Below are 19425 nucleotides of genomic sequence, written 5' to 3'. Positions count from 1 at the left end.
CCCTCGAGGTGCTGTTGTAATGTTAGCTGCTTGCTTTTTCGATCACCGGAAGTGATGAAGGAATTCGACACTACCAATCTTCTATAAATAATGACACTATTACTATATAGAATAGAAAGAGGTCAGCAGGGCCTAAAAAAAACAGATGGTGCAGAGCCGCTATGCTATGTTTAGCAACTCTATTTCTATTAATAAAATTGTTTGTTGGACTTGGATGCTGCTATCTTTAGGAATGCAGGCAGCAGGCTCAGTGCCATCTGGAGTATATGCCAGATCGCCAGTGCCAAGCGAACAGGCCCTTGTCTGATCAGCTATTGTATGCCATTTTGTTTTCTGCCACTGCATTTCTTGCTGACATTCATTATTAGCACTTGGTTCCAGAATTGTTTGTTTAGAGGAAAAAAGAAGAAGAAATGAAGGCATTGTTTAGTTCGCGAAAAGAAAATTTTTTTCTTTGTGAAAGTGAAATACATGTCGTCAGACTCAGAGCTTATATTATATATGCTGCCACGCATGCCATCAGATCATCATTGTGAAAGTGAAATATACTGCAAATGGAGACAACACATTTCACGTTCTCGAAACCAAAGGCAGAAAGTGAGATGCACGGTGCTCCTGCTCCTGCTCCTGCTCCTGCTTCGCAAGGGAGAGGCCTAGCCATATATAATGTGCTTAGCCTTATCTTCACACAAGCTATAGCTACCACCGTTCAGCTTCAGTCATATCATCATCCTTTAGTGGTGAACAAGAATCGTCTCATCATCATCATGTACAGCAGATAGGTAGTGGACGATCATATACGTCTCTGTCATGTCTACACAACATGTATTTCTTATGTAAAATAAAAAAAACATATGGGGCCTTTTCTAATTCTTTGAAAGTATTCTTTTGAAAGTGTAGTACATATATACTCACTCCATGTAAAAACAACTATCCCTTTAACTTGTCATAATTTATCAAATGTTAGTTGTTAGTCAATTCAAATACTATTAAGAGTGTAATACATTTTCCGTTGAAATTAGATACTTTGACAACAACATATTGGTTTCATTCTCTCGTGCAGTATGTATGTATATCTATATCTATGAAGAAGCAACCAAATATCAAACTTTGAACAGTAAGGTCAAAATTATCAAATAAAGTTTTGTAAAGGATAGAATATTTAATTTTGCAAGAGGCTGATGATGGATGCTGAGAAATTAAGTAGCTGCCTCAGATATGGTTGTAGTAGTTGGGAGACATGCATTGAATTAAGTTGATTATTATGATAGCATGCATGCATGACCTAACTAATAAGATGCCTGAGATATGGTCCTCCTAACTCGATGTCATGCATGTCTTATATAACATTTGGGGTATATGGAGAGGCACCTCGGTTGCAATCTCAGTGGCAACCGCCACAATCTGGGTATGTGAAAGTAAATGTTGATGCATGTCTAAAGGATGGCCTTGTTGGTTTGGGAATCATTGCGAGAGATGCACATGGTTCAGTTCTATTTGCTTAAAGCCAATTTCACTTTCATTGCTTAGATCCCGAAGTTGCTGAACTTATGGCGCTAATTGAGGGATTGAGATTGGCAATCCAATGGATTGATCTACCTGTTGTTTTGGAGACAGATTGTCTGTCAATTTGCAAAGCTCTAAAATCTAATGAAGATAATCGCTCAAAGCTTGCATTACAGCTGAAAGAAGCTAAGTTGCTCGGTGATGAGCTTAGTGGGGTTGAGTTTATCCACTGTAATAATGTGTAATAGGGTTGCTCATGGTTTAGGCCAACATGCTTGTAAACAACTCTGTTCCAAGGTGTGGATCATGAGGGCTCCGGAGACAGCCTTAGTGGCGGATAATTGTAACCCTGTTCATATTTAATATAAGCTCAACCTTTTCCCGCAAAAAGGTAAAAGAGAGAGAGACTTGAATATAGCACGTATGATCTCCATAACACAAAATTTAACACTACAATTTCTCCTATATAGTCCTTCGTCTCAAAAAAGAACATAATTCTCACTTTTCAAGGACCAATCTATAAAAAAGTCCTAATTTCTATAATGTGGAATAAGTACCATTGGAGTGGAATATGTATGTCCATAATAAACTTATTTAGAGAAATAATATTTTCTAAAAACTTAATTAACAAAGTTTGACTAGCTAAAAACCTAGAATTACATTATTTTTTTATGATGGAGGGAGCAGTGTATATATATCCTATCCCTTAACAAACCACAAAAAACTTATATGGTTATGAAAGTACCCTTAGTTAGAGACGTAATTAGCATACTCAAAGAATGGATCATACAATACATATATATAGAAGCTAATAACATACATATGCTCCTACATATTCTAGTTGTTACAAGAGAAATGCTAGAAGCTTGGAGAAGGCAAGTAAAGAGTTGGTCCGATATCCTTTTATTTGCAAGGGGATCGGAGGGGCAAAAAACAAAACAAACAAACAAAGCCTTTACATATCCACCGTACCGTACTATACATAGTACATACACGACAGTATACTCTAGTATGCTGATGAAGGACAGAGAGGAGTCAGAAGTAGGTAGGAAGACATGTATATATGATGTAGTAATACAGATGCATGAATTTGAAAGAAAGAAAGAAAGAAAGAAGCGAATGAAGAATAGGATCGACGATTTATATGATTGAATCTACAACAAGCAATCAAGGTGGTGATTGAATCGAGATATGATATTATAGGTAGGTAGATAGCTAGTTGCCGGTGGTGATGTGCACTCCGATGACGATGACGAAGATGGTGATAAGCGCGAAGTAGATGATGGAGTGGACGAGGATGGAGACGGCGCTGGTCTGCAGGTTGCCGAACTCGACGAAGTGGTGGCGGCCGGGGAGCTGGATCAGCAGCCCCGGCGAGAGGAGCACGAACAGCACCAGCCCGATCACCACGGGGCCCCAGTCCGACATCTCGTCGTCGTCGATCCGCCTGGCCTCCTGAATCCTGATGATGATCGATCGCTTAATTAATTGTGTGTCTTGTGTTTGACTTGTGGCTGGATATATGGAGGAGTGGCTGACGAAATTGCTGGGGAACAACGAAGGCCAGCCGGAGAAGCTAGGTGAGGCGTGAGCCTGCAGCTATTACCTCATCACACGCATGTGGCCTGCATGCTTTTCGTATTTGGTTTGGTTTGCTGGTGCTCGCTCTAGCGCTCTCTCAGTCTCTCTCGGCCATGCCTTGCATATTGATATATTGCTAGTATATGATATATGATGATCCGCCTGCCTGCTGTTTCTGGTTGGTTGGTGATGTCTCGCTTTCCATGGCCGTTCCCACATGACAATGGCATGTCGTCCTTCACTTATTGTGTACCATATATATACATTATACTGGTATGTATATGTATGTTCAGGAGACGCTTTTCTCTCTCTCTCTCTCTCTCTCTTATTTTTTTGGTGTGTGTCGTCTGTGTACGTAAACAGTAAAACACTAGCTACTTTTATTTGCCGGTCATTACTTAATTAGAGGTCAGGTGGTGGAGATAGTTGTCATCATCAGATGACACTTCATTACAATTGCTTGCTTTATTTCTTTTTCATTCAGTATGCGGCAGGGCTAGCTAGCGTTTCTAGCTTCGATCTTACTAGAAAGTATAAAGTGTGATAATAACAGACACCGAGAGTGAGAGGGATCTATCTATCTGGACGTACGTACGTCTCTCCTTATCCTCAACTAATGATATTTATGCAATGCATATATATGTTGAGCAGCTGAGGTAAGCCTAGGAGCAATACGTCTTTGTTCAATTGCGTGACTCACTCATCAACAACCCAACTGATACAACATGCATTCAGGTGTGCCTTTTAACTTCCTTCTGTGTCTTTCAGGATGGAGCATAAATTTCAGAGTACGTACAATCATTAGGCTTCAGTATTGTGGAATTCTCAACATATATGTTGGAGCATGTATATATCCACTGTATATTAACGGGGAGCGCCCATCTACTTCGTCCACAATAATTTAGTCAACCAAATGCTAGTATGCATGTTATTAAAGATCTGTCAAATAGCAAACATATAATGGATCCGACGACTCTTCTCCTGCGCCTCGATCAAGTGTGTCTTTGTGTCCTTGACTTCTCAACATCCAAAGATCCATCAATGGTAAACTCTTGCCTCTTTTGCTTTCGGTAAGTGACAAAATCCGGACACGATGATAGTAACTTTGCAATAATTCTTCATGCCACAAACTTAATTACCCGGCAAACATACATGGAAAATTCTCAAATTCTTTTGCCCGTTGTCTGAATCTCATGAGCTTTCTCTGCTATAGAACGGTCGTTGACAATCTTGTAGTCGTCATAGAACTAGTCTATGACATATAGCTCGCTCTCAACAACCAATTGTTCTTGTGCGCCATCTCTTATAGCTCGTTCCTTTAAACACGTTTGGATTAAAGTGCAACAGCAAAATCAATCAGTAGAACCGAAAATGAGGAGTAATTGGGAGAATTTTTTTTTTATTCCTAGAATGAAAATTATTGTGGAACGAATGGAGTAGCTAGCTAACTCTCTTGGAGTCTTGGTTGTCCTGTCGTGTGTCAACTCCTGATTTGGACTAACAACTTGTTTTGCTGTGTGTGGCGTGCGTGCAACACCAACCAAATGAGGCAGCCAAATGCAAATCGATCGGTCGGTCGATCGTAAGAGCAAAGCAAGGAATCTTCTTGTTACGATCTTTAATTAATTAGCTATGTCGATCACATGCAATCGGGATCGTTTTGGATCGGATATTCGGATGACCTTGTTCTGCAAACCTCGCTTACTTACTGCAATAACATGAGACGAGGACTTATCGACTTCACATGCATGCTGACATGCATATATATCCATGAGATATATTGCGAAACACTACTAGCTAGTGTTCTTTTGGATCCTTGTGGGGTAGCTAGCGAATAAATCAATTTCTCCTGGTTATATTAATAAAGTTTGTGGCTGGCTCACATATATATACGACATACTTGCAGACTGTTAGTCAGAGAGTTGGTGAGGAAAACTAAAGAAACATGTATGTATGTATGTATGTATGTATGTATGTATGTATGTATGTATGTATGTATGTATGTATGTATGTATGTATGTATGTATGTATGTATGTATGTATGTATGTATGTATGTATGTATGTATGTATGTATGTATGTATGTATGTATGTATGTATGTATGTATGTATGTATGTACTACGGATCTGTCTATATATAGCTTGCACAGCCCCTTGAAGGGTGAGCATGCATGTATGAATCGGAGTTAGCTGCAGGTTGATAGCTAGTTTGTTACTGTTACGTACTGATGATAGATGCATATATCTTATTCGACCAGTATATATAGCAGCTAGTACGTAACTAAAAGATAGAGCTATGAAATGAGCAACAACGACTTAAGCTTTAATTTAATTTGCTGGCATATATAATTAAAGTTCAGGCTTTTATATAAGTATAATCCTATATCCTATATATGCATGTAGTACACATACAAACACACACGAGGAATTAATACTCGCAGTATGATGAGAGATGAAGCTAGGTAGGTAGGTGATCCAAGGGAGGCAGGCACCTCGCTCGATCATGCATGCATCGATCTGACGATTGTGATCACGGCTAGCTGGATCGTCATCAGCTAGGAGCTTTGCCTGCCTAGTTGCCGAGCTCGATCCGGACGCCGATGGCGACGAGGAGGATGGCGTCGAGGGCGAAGAAGAGGATGGTGTGGACGATGATGGAGGCGACGCTGGTGTGGAAGTTGCCGAAGGCGATGAGGCGCGACTTGGCAGGCATCTGGAAGAGGAGCCCTGGCCTGGGGAGAGCAGGATGAAGAGCACCAACGAGATGAACACCGGTGCCCAGTCCTGCATCTTCTTCAATTCCTTCCTTCCTCGCCCGCCCGATTCTATCTTCTTCTTCTACGCTTCTAGCTAGGTGCTCTCTCTCGATCTGAAGATTGCTAGCTAGACTACTGCAGGATATATGACTGCTGGATGCATGATTCTACATAATATACATGCATGTGTCTATGGCTATTGCTCGCTCGCTCTAGAAATATTGTGTTGTGTGATAATGAAGACGGAGGCCGGCTAGGTAGTTTTTTCTTGCTGTGATGACTGACGACCGTGACGTCGTCCCGTTCGTTTGGCTAAAAAGTCATAATTGAAGATATTATTCGCTGATTTATTGTAAGGAAAACATCGCTGGATCACTGGATGGCTGGTAGGTTCAGCGGAGTCCTGTTTAGTTTTCACTCAAAAACTTTTCGTCCCATCACATCGAATATTTAGACACATATATAGAACATTAGATATAGATTAAAAAATAACTAATTACATAGTTTACATATATTTTGTGAGATAAATCTTTTAAGCTTAATTAGTTTATGATTAGACTATAATTACTATAGTTATAATTTATAAATATACTACAGTACCTAAAAACTTTCTTTTTTGAACTAAACAAGGCCTAAATGGAAATGAACCTTCTATACCCTATACCATGGTATATGCACCATGTGTTGATTTAGTTTGTGTATAATCCGTTGGATTAAACAAACCAACGGTGGACAGATCGACCGCATGGGCCATTGCAACCCAAGTCTGGTTGTTGTAAAGCTTCTTTGGAAGAATAGAGTACAAAAAGGAGAAAAAGACACCGCTCCATCTCATACCATATCACGCACTATACTCCAGTTCCGTCCACTGCGAATGAAATCAGACTCAAATTAGTTAAAGTAGTTAGGAGAACCCCATATCATTAGGAGAAATTAAAAAATCTGGTTGTATAATAAGGTTATCCATGCAAATTGCATAGATTTTTCTGTTATTTTATTTTTTGTTTGAGAATGTTTTTTTGTAAATAGTTTTGTTTGTCTTTGATTCTAATTTCCTCTCTTTATCTACTTCTATCACTTCCATCTGCATGAACTCTATACAACTATCATCAACAAATTCTTTGACTCTCATTCTCTTCTCCAGTTCTCCCCTAGCTTCCCTGTTACCTGGCCGTGCATTTTTTTACTAAGGCTAAATCTCAAGACCGGACAATTTTATTCTCCATTCCTCAATAAAACTACTATATATCCAAGTCTTCTACAGATTGTTCAGTTCCTTGCCCCTCTTGTAAATTTAAATTTTTTAACGATTTTTTATCTTCTCTTGCAAATTCATAATTGGCTCCTTTTTTTATCCTAAACCATCATTAGGTTATCATAATTCTGCTCATGTCAATTGGAGGCCCTTCTACCTCAAGCAGCCATTTGTTGGCACCATCTCACCAAAAACCAACATCCATTGGTACCTCGAAGGCTCAAACCTTTTCAACCCTACTATGGAATCGCCACTATAATGCCAGCAGGTTGTTGATCTCAAACATGCTACCCATACCACTCTACCTTAATATCAGTCATGCTATGATTTTTTTTCTTGTGGCATGCTTCTCGAAGAAAAATGACTTATACAACTTGCTAAGCTCTCACGCATATGCATCGGAGAATTAGTGGATCAATTCCACCTCATATATCAGAAGTCGATATACCTTTTGTGATTTCTTTGTAGCCTCACCCAGTCGGAGCACGTTTCTTCACTAGGTCATTGCATAAAAGCCATCAAATGTAAGCACGGTCTTTGGAGATGTGTTTGTCCGTTTCCCTTACGTCGACATCGATAGTGATGCTAACACACTCTTCATCTATGAACACAATGAGCGGGTAGCAAGCTTAGAGCTATGGCGAGAGGATATGTTGAGCACCCCAAGAGGGAGGGACATGTGGATCAGAAGTAGTAATATCCACATGTACCAATATCCCTTGTCACCCTAAGTCTTTTCAAACATACTATGTAAGCACCACTTATGCCAGTGAATTGTTGATCTCAACATGCTACCTATGACATTCACGCATTATCTGTCATTCTATGGAAGCACCACGGATGCATACTTATACTTTGAGCCTAAACATAGATTTTGAAATATCTACATGCCCGACTAGAGAAATTTTGATTTATCCACATCGTACATAGATATGGAGAAAAGTACCAGATGAATGAAGATTAAGACAACGTACGTGTTGACCAAGTCAAGTGAGGTGGTGTACAACATAGATACTAATTATCATTTGGTTCTTCATTGATTATATTTTTATAGTATATCCACTTGATCTTATAAATCTTTATAATTCTTTCTATAAATTTGGTCAAACTTGAAATAATTTAACTCTCCAAGATTTTTAGAATGCCTTATAATTTGGGATGGAGAAATTAAGTAGATTCTTTAGAACCAAAACTTTATTATGATCAATGATCATGCATATATATATATTATTGGTCACACCACACATGATAATGTGTGACGTCTTATTACTGCAGTAGAGAGAAGCGGATCTTCCAAACAGGCCAGGGAGAATCATCAATAGTAGTAGGGCGGAATGGCGGCGGAGGTGGCACAGGGGGTGGTGCAGTAGCTGGGCAGCTGGTAGAGTCCACACATGGCCGGCATGTTCTGCGCAACCTGCGCCACCGCCATGGCCAAGGGGGTGAGGGCCTGAGCTGCCGGCAGCAGCTGCTGCCATTGCTGCACCAGAGCTGGCTGGTACAGCAGGCTGCTGGCGGCGGCGACGCCCTGGAGCTGCATCGTCATCTGCAGCTGCTGCACGACGGACTGCACCACGCCGCACATGGCCTGGCACCGTGACTGCATGTCCATCATCCTCATCTGCTGGCAGCACTGCTGTCGGAGAGGCTGGCAGATGAAGTTTGGCTGCCACATTGTCTGCTCACGAAGGGCGTAGAAGGGCGCCGCCACCGGGCTGCACTGCGGCTGCCTCAGGTACTCGGCGCAGGGGTACAGCCCGCCGCCGGCGCCCATCATCGTCATCAGGGCGCCGGCGCCATACAAGTCCTGCAGCCCCATCCCGGGCATCTGCAGAGCAGAGGCGCTGGCAGCTGACAGAGCCAGGCACACGGCGAGAACGATGACCATCTTCATGCTACACCTGATCTGTTGGACGATCCTCTCTACGGCTCTGCTTTGCTTGCTTAATTAGTTTGGTGCAGTAGTAGTGTCTCTGATCTTGATGTGGGATCTGATGATAGAGTAGTAGTGCATATGTGGGAGCTATTTATAGATGATCCATGGTTTGCTGCATTCTGCAGCATCTGCAACTGATGATTTTTGGAATGTCGTTGCATTGCATGACGTGGAAATACAAGTGCCTTTTTACATGGATTTGGATGTATAAATAGATCATTGAGCTTCCTGTCAGCACATATGAAAATCAACTTTACATGTCAAGGATTGTCACTGAATTATTCATACGCTTGTGAAGCTAACTTTGTAATGGCATACGTGTGTGTTTGTTTGTTTTTTTGTTGAGATAAATTGGGCTACGCTGAGCAGTATTGCTTCACACATCAGCATGACTCATCACCATCAGTTCATGCACACCTTGACAAATCAGCATGCATGACTCATCACCCATTCACTCTACATGTGAAGGTAGTGTACTGTGAGTTCAGGCCTTGGTGAAACCAAGTTTGTAATGTTGTGCTGGTTGTTAGTAGAATACCTTGGAATGATTGCCACTCCACATGACTTTATCGGTTTGCACGTAAGGGGTAAGGCCTATTTGGTTCGTGATCACAACTTGCCATGGCACAAGTCAAGTGTGTTTAGTTCGTTGCTGTAACTATGACACACCGTATTTTCTTAGCACCGTCCCTCACATCATAGACTCATGTTCTTGCTAAACTTTGCTACAGTTTGCCAAAAGTTAGGTATGGCAAATTTGGGCATAAACCAAACAGGCCATATACATTGCTCTGGACGATCAACAGCTCTTGCATGCAATGCAACAGAATATTTTTGTATCATGATTTCCCTGAACCTTCATTCCGAGTATGAAACATACAAGGTTACAGGGTGACTTCGTGAACAAAACCCTTTCCCTAAACTGGGCAAGGGGAAAGTAGCACATTTATTCCAGCCGAGCAGCAACAGTATGCCTCAGATTTGGGATCTTACTTGAATATCTCTATAACTAGCATAGAGATAGCAAGACAAGGTCATAGCATCAGAACCAGTAAACTCAGGGGGAGATATCACCATCCATCCGAGGTAAGACGGACAACAGATGAGCAACACTTAAACCACTGGAAGCTCCCCACACTCGCTGATGACTACTTTCTTCTTCGGGCGGTCACCTCTGTCAGTCTCCTGTGACTCGATCAACTTTACGATGTCCATCCCTTCCAGGACCTGGCCAAACACAACATGCCTTCCGTCCAACCAAGGTGTCTGCATCCAAGGCACCAGTCATACCAGTTGCAGGTTAGTTTTGGAGCTAGTACATGAGAGACTGGTTGAAACATAAATTGTCGAAGTAGCAGAGGCAACAAAAAGGTCCACTTTTCTGGTAGTTAAACAAGGTACGAGATTACCTTGACAGTGCAAATGAAAAACTGGCTGCCGTTGGTGTTCGGTCCAGCATTAGCCATGCTGACCACTCCAGGTCCAGTGTGAACCACTAAAGCATGAAAACAGCATGCCATCAGGATTAGCATGGTTAGAAACCACACAGCACATCACTACTGTTTCAGATGTAGAGCATACATTTGAAGTTCTCATCTTTGAAGGTGCGTCCATATATGCTTTTCCCACCGGTACCCTGCAAATGTAACTTCTAGTTAATCACATGCAAAACTTGAAAGCTGCATCCTCCAATTCAGTTTCTCTTTGTTCAACTGTTCAGGCACAAAACCAATCTTTTATGTAGTCTTTTAAAAACCAATCTGCCAGACTGTACACAAAGAATTCAGTGTCCCAACCATATACTGCCAGTTGGACCTCATAAAGTCACACATGGAAAATGTGTGCATAAGTTTGGAAAACAAGACTAGATGCCAATCACTTCTAATTTTATGAGTTAAGATACTAATTGCAAAATGCATGTATGTATAAAGACAAATAAATCATGGACATAATGTACTATGACAAGATTTTAGCAGCGTCACAAAGGTGACTGTATGACACAAAACTAGTAGACTATCAAGAAACCTATGTAGGAGTTGGATAATTCCTATTTTTGTTCACCAATTAAATGTCTGGCATAAACCACTCTGAACTTGTGTAAATTCAATTCACTAATCCCAAAACGAGAATACTTAGCAGAATAATCAATAAGATAAAACAGTTACACTTGTAGAACAAAAAGTAAGCTAAAAAATCATCCATTCTTTTGATAGAACATATCAGCACATTAGCATGCAGATATTCTTTAATTTCTCTGCACTGAATATGCACAGCGGAAAAAAATATATATCCAAGTGCATAGTGATAGCCAGTGAACACATACGTTGCCCTTGTCAAAATCTCCGCCCTGAATCATGAAGTCGCTGATAACACGGTGGAAACTGGATCCCTTGTATCCAAACCCTTTCTCTCCTGCAAAAGTGGACCTTGTTATGTTTCTCTTCTGGACAAGGCAATACTCAAACTAATAAGACTGCACAACAAGCAAAATGGTAGTCCAGCAATCCCTCGTACCAGTGCAAAGAGCACGGAAGTTCTCCGCTGTTTGTGGAACATCATCCCCATATAGGCCGATGACAATCCTCCCAACATTCTTCCCCACAGGGTTCCCAATGCTTATGTCAAAGTACACCTTGTTTGTGATTTTAGACTGAAGGTCTGCTTCCTGCAAGAGGCACAATAGACAAATCAACATAGGTATCCTGCCATAATTACACACTGAGGTAACATAGGTAGGAGTATTTTGCATATATTAACTGGATGCAACCACAAAATTGCCTAACCCACAGTTTGAGTTAAATACAATTGAGCATCTGCATCCTCGCACAAGCAATGGCTAATGTGGGTATAATGCTGACAACTACAGGCCACTCAAGGCCTCCTAGTGTCTGAAGATTCAATCGTTTTATCTTAACAAATCCTTGATGATGTGCTGCAATTAGAACTTGTGTCCCCAGAAATTTTAGTGGTGACTTTAATTTAGCATGCCCATTGAACTAAAGGAGTAAGTCCAATTTAATAAAGTGGATAGCGGGAAGGTTGACATCTAAGGCAGATGGAATGTCCAAAAGCTGTCTAAGTTGCCAGGATTACAAATTAGCCTCCTTATATTAAAGGAAAAACCTCCCTCCCCTTTGTAAAATAGAATAGTAGAATGGAAAAAGATGCAAACTTTACCGCAGGCCCGGTATCCACTTCAGCCGCTATAGATAGATAGATAGATACTATAGATTAATTAAAGAAGAGAGAGAGAGAGAGAGAGAGAGAGAGAGAGAGAGAGAGAGAGAGAGAGAGAGAGAGAGAGAGAAGGAACACAGCAGCTTAAAGATGGTACCTTGGGCTCGGCGCTGGCGGATGTTGCGAAGCGCGCTCGGCTGTGGGAGGTCGACGCCGCGAGGCCCCCGGAGAAGGAGACGGCCTGCGAGGGGAGGCCGGCGCTGCGGAGGGAGAGGAGCGGCGAGGGGGCGGCCTTGGAGGCGAGGAGGGACCGCTGCCCCGCCGAGCGCGCGACGGCCTGCAAGCAACACGAGAGGGTCCGTCAGGTGATTGAAGGGTTGGAAGATGGTGGACAAAGAGGAGGCGGAGGAGGGGGCGCCTCGGCTTACGAGGGTGGCGAAGGAGGTGGCAGCCGCCGCCGCCATTGGAGGAGACGGAGAGGAGGAGGGTTTAGGAGGAGGAGGAGATGGGAATGGGATGGGGAAGAGACTCTGCACTCCACTCCGTTGCCGACGGATAGATAAGAAAGGCCAAATGGGAAGATAGCCAAAAATATCTCTTACATATGAACCCCCACATATCATGGAAATTATGTTTGGGGCCTTGCAGTTCTAACTATTGTGCTACCCTATTTGCTTGACTGTGGAATCTGTAAGTCATTCGACCGTATTTTTCTTTAACATCAAATCAGTGAACAATACTTTCAGTCATGGCTTATCAGCCATTCTGCCTGATCCAAATGCGTCCTTTCGACATTCTTTTTTTCAACCTAGGCTTTGTTTAGTTTCTGAAAAATTTTATGTTTGGCTACTGTAGCAATTTCGTTTGTATTTGGTAATTATCGTCCAGCCATGAACTAACTAGACTCAAAAAATTCATTTCGCAAATTACAAGTAAATTATGCATTAGTTATTTTTTATTTTATATTTAATGCTCCATACATATGCCGTAAGATTTGATGTGACGAAGAATCTTAAAAAATTTTGAAAACTAAATAAGGCTCTAGCCTCAGTTAGATATTTGGTGCACCGATACTATATTGACACATATGGCTCTATTAGTTGTGCTAAAAAGTCATAGCTGAAAGTACTGTTCGCTGATTATGAGAAAAAAACACTGCCAAATGATTGACATATTCGACAGATAAGCTTAAGCGACCAGGCTAGTACCTTGTGTTTCAAACTATAAGACATTTTTACTTTTCTAGGTATGTTATTATTGTATGTATTTAGACATAGTATATATCTAAGGGTATAGCAAACAATTTAAAATTTTAAAATGTCTTATAATTTACAATAGAGGGAGTAGTATAGAGAGAGAGAGAGAAACTCAATCTCAATTATCAGGTCTATTTGAACATCGAGGATTCTATCGTCCTCTTATTCTTTGTCTGTTTCTAAATGCACTAAATCTTATTAGGCTTAAATCAGGAGTGAAACTTTGCAAATTTTGATACGTTGGTTCCCATGTAGCAGTATAATGAAAGTAGCCAGAGCAGGACTAGATTGAGTGTCTAACTTTCACGACTCATTTGAGCAATGAATATTTGTGCTTGCTTAAGAAGATGTAAATATAGCTAGTTTTTGTTTTCTCCCCTAGCTCCTTTATGGATTGTACCATTAGCTTTCCAGATATGTTTGCTATATGTATATTGCCAACATAGGGTACGAGGTTGTGGTAATGTGAAGTTTAGCTGAAACCGCAAGATTAGCGAGTCCAGTTGTTGCAACGGTTCATGCTGTAGGCATGACACTCAAACATGTCCTGTTCTTGAATTCACTATGACCAGCATTGAAGGGCTGCAATGCACGTTATCATTGTTACAAAGCTAGTACTGTCGCCATGAAAGCAAATAAAGGCCTGTGAGTGCGAACCAAACAAATAACAGCATCTCTGCTACTACTGTATCTGTATGTAGGGAGCGTTCGTGTGTGAGGAGAGGGCACACTGTGCAACCTACAATCCTTGCCCTTGCAGAACTAGGCCGGCAGAGCCCTGTGCTATTTTATCATTGACAGATATAGATGATGCTAAACTTTTGAACAGGCATTGTCATATGCTGTACATGTACAACAAATCATATTGTACTTCGCTAAACCCAATCAGTGCAGACAATGCACAGCATGAAAAGCAAAATGGATGCCAACAGATCCTCATATGTATGTACAACCATGTAGGGCAGAGCACAGCCCTCCACCACCAAATACAAGGAGGATCTTATTATGTCCCAACCAATTCAATTCAATCACATTTACACCGTCCACAAGTGAAGTGGCAAAAAAATCAGTGGTGCGGTACATAAGAACATTTTACATCCAATTGTAGATATCATACGACTCTCTTTACATCATTCACTCCAAGAAACGTGATTCTGTTTAACTAGGTACGAATGGAAGCTTGTGGTACTGTCGGCAACCCTAGCTCATCCTCCTGCACCAAAAGGGAATGAAAAACAAGAAAAAAAAATTATTACTATGGATCAACCATGGAGAATTATATGCCACTGCAGGCAATTCCAAGCTCACTGGAAAAGAATCCAAACGTAAGATTTTTCCATGCTCGTAACTATGACAGAGCTGAACCTAGCTAAGTTGGTCAGATGTGGATGCTCATTGCATCCATGTTCAATTGGAATTCAAGTAACCCTTTTTCTACCTTATAAACCACCACCCAAAAAAGATATAAGAGTTTCAATTTTTTTTATCTTCTCCTTGTCACATTTTTCTTCTCTGTTGATCACTGGGATAAAGTTGAAACATGCTCATTTTTTTATAGAAATAATAATAAAATTTAAAAGCATGGCCCCATGTTGCAATAGGCTTTGATATTGTTCTAGGAGCTAATTGGTGGTTAGTGCACATAGCAAAGATAAAGAAAACCAAATAACTGCCATGGTATAAGTATGAAAAGCAGCACTAAAATCAAAGAAAAATTCCACTACCTGCTGCTGATTTGCTGGGACTGCTGCATGGCCAGTTGGTGCAGCAGGCAAGTTGAGTTCAGATTCTTGGTCTGGTTGGAGGTAAGATGGGACTGACTCTGATTCAAAGTCCATGTCAGCTTCCAAAGCATCGAGCTCTGCATTTTCCAAGAGACCAAATGAGGATAGCAGATAGAGAAATGAGTTGGTTCTTCTTCATAAACTTTGTAGCAATGTATGCAGTTTGAGAAAATACATGGCATTCGCAAATTATTATCGAAGAGAATCAAACTGCCAATATGATTGAACCATACCTCCCATAAGTTCTTCCTCATCGATGTCATCAGGAACATTGTAGCTTCTGCCAAGAGTTTCTTGTATTTCGTTGCTCACATCCATAAGATCCATCATCTCATCTTGCATGCTCTATGGATCATAGGAGGTATATATTCAGATGCAACATCAATCAAACAGGAAAATAAGCAACAAATTGGAAATGCATGTAAGGTGTGAATACTGAAAGCAAGATGACTCTGTTAAGAGTAAGAATGCTAAATAACGTACATCAATATCTTCGAGCTTGACAGTTTTCATCATCCCTTTGAGCTCTTTATTGGCAGCCTTCATTGCAGTCATCTGTCCAATGAAAAGCACTTGAATGTAAGCCTATAGGATTCTAGAAGGGAAAGTAGCAACAAAAATCAAGGTTTTTGTTAGGTAACACTGGAGGCATACAGTTTGCTGTGCATCTTTAAGTCCCTCTGCGGCAAAAGCAACTTGGTCAAGGTTATATGTTTGGTTGTAGAGCATATCACGCTGCCCCTCGTACCTGCAAGGAAAATATAACAACAGAGGGTGAAGATAGGAGTTAGTATCCATTGACGGACGGAAGATTCTCTAAAAATTCTTTTTTTCTGAAAATCTAAAAGAATGTACTAAGGGGGTGGGTATAAAAGCAATTCCATTTCCGCCCAGCCTAGAAGAAAATTGTCGCTACTCAACTCCGTTGAGTCATAACGCATTTGATATGTTTGTTGTTTGAAAAATTGGCATGACCACACCTCAGAAAATCAATTTATATAGATATTTATTTATACTGGTATGCCAGTATATACTATCCATAGAAATAGGATTATGATTACTAAAATGTGTGTATCAAGTAATACACCAGTTGAATGTTTATGGAATGCATTAATTGATTCAGCATAATCCAAAGCAGTTAACTAAAAGATGAGTAGATGCAAGTAGGTAGGCTTGGCTGGCTCATGTATGTGGTAAAGTAGTCACCGTAATTCTAGTAATTGGTAATCCACTAGTCGAGAGAGAGAGAGAGAGCAAGATAAGGGGCAGAGAGGAGGAGGGGACGGGGGATGGGGGATGGGTGGCTCACATCCTGCGCTGCTTGAGGACCCTCATGGCTCGTGCCTTGACGGCTTCCTGCGCGGGGCCTGGGCGCGTCTTCTTGATCTGCTCCTTGTAGCGCGCGAGCTCAGCGTCGAGCTTCTTGATCTTTTCATCGACGGTGTCGCCGCGCTTGGTGATCTGCGAGGAGGAATCGATTAGATTGATATATATGCTGAAATCTGAATAGGGATTGCTGAATTGCAAGGAACTTTGTTTTGGGTGGATGATACATACTCTGTCGGTTGCGTCCTGGATGGTGGGCGGCGGGTCCTTGTTCTTCTTGGCGCCGAAGATCTTCTTCATGTCGCCGCGCCGGAAGGTGGGCAGGCGGCCTCTCGCTTGGCTTGTTGTGTATCGGATTTGGATGCGATGCGATCCCCAATCCAATTTCTCAGGATTGACTGATAGTAATAATATAAGGCTAATAAAGAAGTTGGAATCGATCGTAGTATCAAGGAAGGAAGAAGAGGAACGCGCAACGCAAGGGAGGGAGCAGGGGAGAGGAAATTTCCGTGCAGTTAATATTTTTTGGGTTGGTTAGCTTCGCTTCGGACGCAGAGGGGAAATTTCTCCTGACCTGACCTCGTCGGGATCGGGACGCTTCTCTCACAGTTCCGGCTGCCGGTCCCGACCCCGGCCCAAACCCAAACCCAAACCCAAAACCCAGAAAGGGTATGGGTGGAATCGGAATCGGGCGGAGAATCAAAGGGATCCGGCGGACGGCGGACCGGTAGCCTGATCTGACTTGCAATCTCTAGGAGCAGGAGGAATCCCACAGATGGAGGAGCAGGAGCCCCAGGGGATTCGGGAGGCCGGCGGGCAAGACGGGGACGGCGGTTAGACTTTTTTTTAAAGCTCCACCCTTCGATAAAAAGAATAGAGTTGTGAGAGTATTTTAAGAGTTAATTCACAAACTTCAGTTTTTTGTGAAGCTACTCCACGGTGAAGTTTATAGAGCAGAGTTTGTGGAGTAGTGCCAAACACTCTTTAGAGTAATGATAGGGACGATGCTCCAAACGACTACCCGCGGTTCTTCTATGATGTAACTAAATGAATTAAATAAAAAAATGAGGAAAAATGTATATTTAATTTATTTAATTACACTAGAAAAGAAACCGTAGGTATCGGGACATCCCCATCGTTAACTTAGAGACGTGACGCGTGCCTACCTTGCAGTGGAGCCTTTAAATTGTGTGGGTGTGGTCACTAGAATTATTATTTGGCATTTCATTAGTATTACTATAGTTCATTTCTATAGTTCATTTCTGTATATATTTGGTTTAAACTTGATATATTTGATGACATGTGAAATGATATTTGTTTTGGGACAAAAAGGACTAGTTCTTATTAACTTATTATAGTTTGTCGATTTTAATTGAACTTTCACCCATATTATTTTAATTAAACTATAAGTTTTACAGTAAATGTTAGTTGCAGTAAATAATTAATCTTATAGTATGACAAACTGTAACCAACACATATGTAGCTATTGTCTATATCTATTCTAAGACTAGCAAAATGTGCATGGCAAGCTACACCCACGTCTCGAACTCGGTCCACTAGGCCGAGTTATGCTAAGTCAGTGAAGGCTTTACAACTTCAACCTAGATGAGAGATGGCAAATAGCTAGTATGGGTGGTAGTAAGGGTTGATGGGTTGAGGAAAACGTCTATTTGCTTCAGCTTATCAACCGAATTTGTTAGTCATTCAGCGATGTTTTCTCTCACAACAAATCAGCCAACAGTGGCTTATCAGCCAAACGAACAAGGAAGTTACGTGCAATACAAACGTGTTTATCCAGCAAATAAAAATATATATATGCAATTCTTATCTTGATATGGCAATAAAAATTCTATGATTTGATGAATAATATGGTAAATAACTAACACCAATGTATAGACGATCATTATGGATTGAAATGTATTCATATGTTTATTCTTCCTTGGTATGTACTTTGTTTGTGAGGTCAAGTACCGAGGCTTCGGGGGTAGCTTAGGTCAGTCTCAATGCATGTTTCATGAGAGTGTCATGCACATTAAATAAGGTGCCACGTAAGCAAAATTGCTGACTTGGCAGAGTCATTAAATGAAGGAGTTTCATCAGATGAGAGAGGAGTTTTATCCCCATGAAACTCTTGTGGCTCGGTTACCTAGTTTATAGTCTTGGTAACTGTGTCATGAAACTATGCATTGAGACTGGCCTTAGAGATACTCACTGTTTTGTACTTGTAGTTTGTGTGTTGTGACATTAAGAAAGTTTCAATTGGTATGTTTTTAAATTGTTGTCTAGACATGGTTTATTTATGATTCAAAAATGGCGAAAACTAATTGGAGAAAAGACGACAATAGTAGCGGCAGGGATGGAAGCTGGGTGGCCCAACGCCCAAGTGGCAGCAGCTGGGCCGGCCAAGCATCTACAGGCCTGTTTAGTTTTTTAAAAAAATACAATTTTTTTAAAGATTATCTGTCATTTCGAATCTTACGGCACATTCATGAAATGTTAAATATAAATTAAAAATAACTAATTATATAATTTTTCTATAATTTGCTAGACTAATCTTTTGACCTTTGTTAGTCCATAATTAAACAATAATTATCAAATACAAATGAAAGTGTTATAGTAGCCATTTTGCGAAATTTTCTGCAAACTAATCAGGGCCTAGTGGTCTTATCTCCATTCCATTCCAGTTCATGCGGTGCTACCTTAGGCGTCTGCAATAACAATTTGCAAATAGCTATCTAGATGAGACATAGAAATAATAAATACTTTAGTTAACAGGTACGTTAGAGTTCCTAGGAGATCGTAGTAGACTAGCTATTTGAGAGTCACTAGCTATTTAATCTCTTTTCTAT

General features: G+C 41.0%; 4 protein-coding genes across 4 annotated transcripts; all 4 read right to left on the bottom strand.

Moving 5' to 3' along the window:
* LOC8066586 lies at nucleotides 2276-3262 on the bottom strand. Its single transcript, XM_002439049.2, has 2 exons — nucleotides 3113-3262; nucleotides 2276-2968 (listed from the first exon to the last, which is right to left on the bottom strand). The coding sequence occupies exons 1-2, from the start codon at nucleotides 3124-3126 to the stop codon at nucleotides 2722-2724; spliced, it is 261 nt and encodes an 86-aa protein (XP_002439094.2). The 5' UTR covers nucleotides 3127-3262; the 3' UTR covers nucleotides 2276-2721.
* On the bottom strand, nucleotides 8270-9106 carry LOC8065278 (zein-beta). Its single transcript, XM_002439048.2, has one exon. The coding sequence runs from the start codon at nucleotides 8989-8991 to the stop codon at nucleotides 8413-8415; it is 579 nt and encodes a 192-aa protein (XP_002439093.1). The 5' UTR covers nucleotides 8992-9106; the 3' UTR covers nucleotides 8270-8412.
* LOC8065277 (photosynthetic NDH subunit of lumenal location 5, chloroplastic) lies at nucleotides 9800-12797 on the bottom strand. The gene is made up of 7 exons (XM_002439047.2): nucleotides 12639-12797; nucleotides 12368-12547; nucleotides 11548-11698; nucleotides 11357-11445; nucleotides 10615-10669; nucleotides 10443-10528; nucleotides 9800-10299 (listed from the first exon to the last, which is right to left on the bottom strand). The coding sequence occupies exons 1-7, from the start codon at nucleotides 12672-12674 to the stop codon at nucleotides 10147-10149; spliced, it is 750 nt and encodes a 249-aa protein (XP_002439092.1). The 5' UTR covers nucleotides 12675-12797; the 3' UTR covers nucleotides 9800-10146.
* On the bottom strand, nucleotides 14278-17389 carry LOC8066585 (charged multivesicular body protein 5). Its single transcript, XM_002439046.2, has 8 exons — nucleotides 17151-17389; nucleotides 16808-16974; nucleotides 16560-16711; nucleotides 15905-15998; nucleotides 15734-15805; nucleotides 15484-15595; nucleotides 15191-15327; nucleotides 14278-14679 (listed from the first exon to the last, which is right to left on the bottom strand). Exons 2-8 carry the CDS (start codon nucleotides 16874-16876, stop codon nucleotides 14629-14631), a joined length of 687 nt encoding a protein of 228 aa, XP_002439091.1. The 5' UTR covers nucleotides 16877-16974; nucleotides 17151-17389; the 3' UTR covers nucleotides 14278-14628.

This window comes from Sorghum bicolor, chromosome 9, assembly GCF_000003195.3.
Source record: "Sorghum bicolor cultivar BTx623 chromosome 9, Sorghum_bicolor_NCBIv3, whole genome shotgun sequence".
NCBI classification, from domain to species: Eukaryota; Viridiplantae; Streptophyta; class Magnoliopsida; order Poales; family Poaceae; genus Sorghum; species Sorghum bicolor.
This window is presented reverse-complemented; position numbering and strand designations above follow the sequence as displayed.

What these genes read in the sequence shown, in the direction of transcription:
- LOC8065278 (XM_002439048.2), bottom strand. Translation starts at nt 8,991, where the DNA reads ATGAAGATGGTCATCGTTCTCGCCGTGTGCCTGGCTCTGTCAGCTGCC.
- LOC8065277 (XM_002439047.2), bottom strand. Translation starts at nt 12,674, where the DNA reads ATGGCGGCGGCGGCTGCCACCTCCTTCGCCACCCTC. An exon ending in CCGCCAGCGCCGAGCCCAAG is followed by an intron (nt 11,699 to 12,367) that starts GTACCATCTTTA and finishes TGCCTCTTGCAG; the next exon opens with GAAGCAGACCTTCAGTCTAA. An exon ending in TTTTCATTTGCACTGTCAAG is followed by an intron (nt 10,300 to 10,442) that starts GTAATCTCGTAC and finishes CCTTGGATGCAG; the next exon opens with ACACCTTGGTTGGACGGAAG.
- LOC8066585 (XM_002439046.2), bottom strand. Translation starts at nt 16,876, where the DNA reads ATGAAGAAGATCTTCGGCGCCAAGAAGAACAAGGACCCGCCGCCCACC. An exon ending in TTAAAGATGCACAGCAAACT is followed by an intron (nt 15,806 to 15,904) that starts GTATGCCTCCAG and finishes TTCATTGGACAG; the next exon opens with ATGACTGCAATGAAGGCTGC. An exon ending in TGAGGAAGAACTTATGGGAG is followed by an intron (nt 15,328 to 15,483) that starts GTATGGTTCAAT and finishes TGGAAAATGCAG; the next exon opens with AGCTCGATGCTTTGGAAGCT.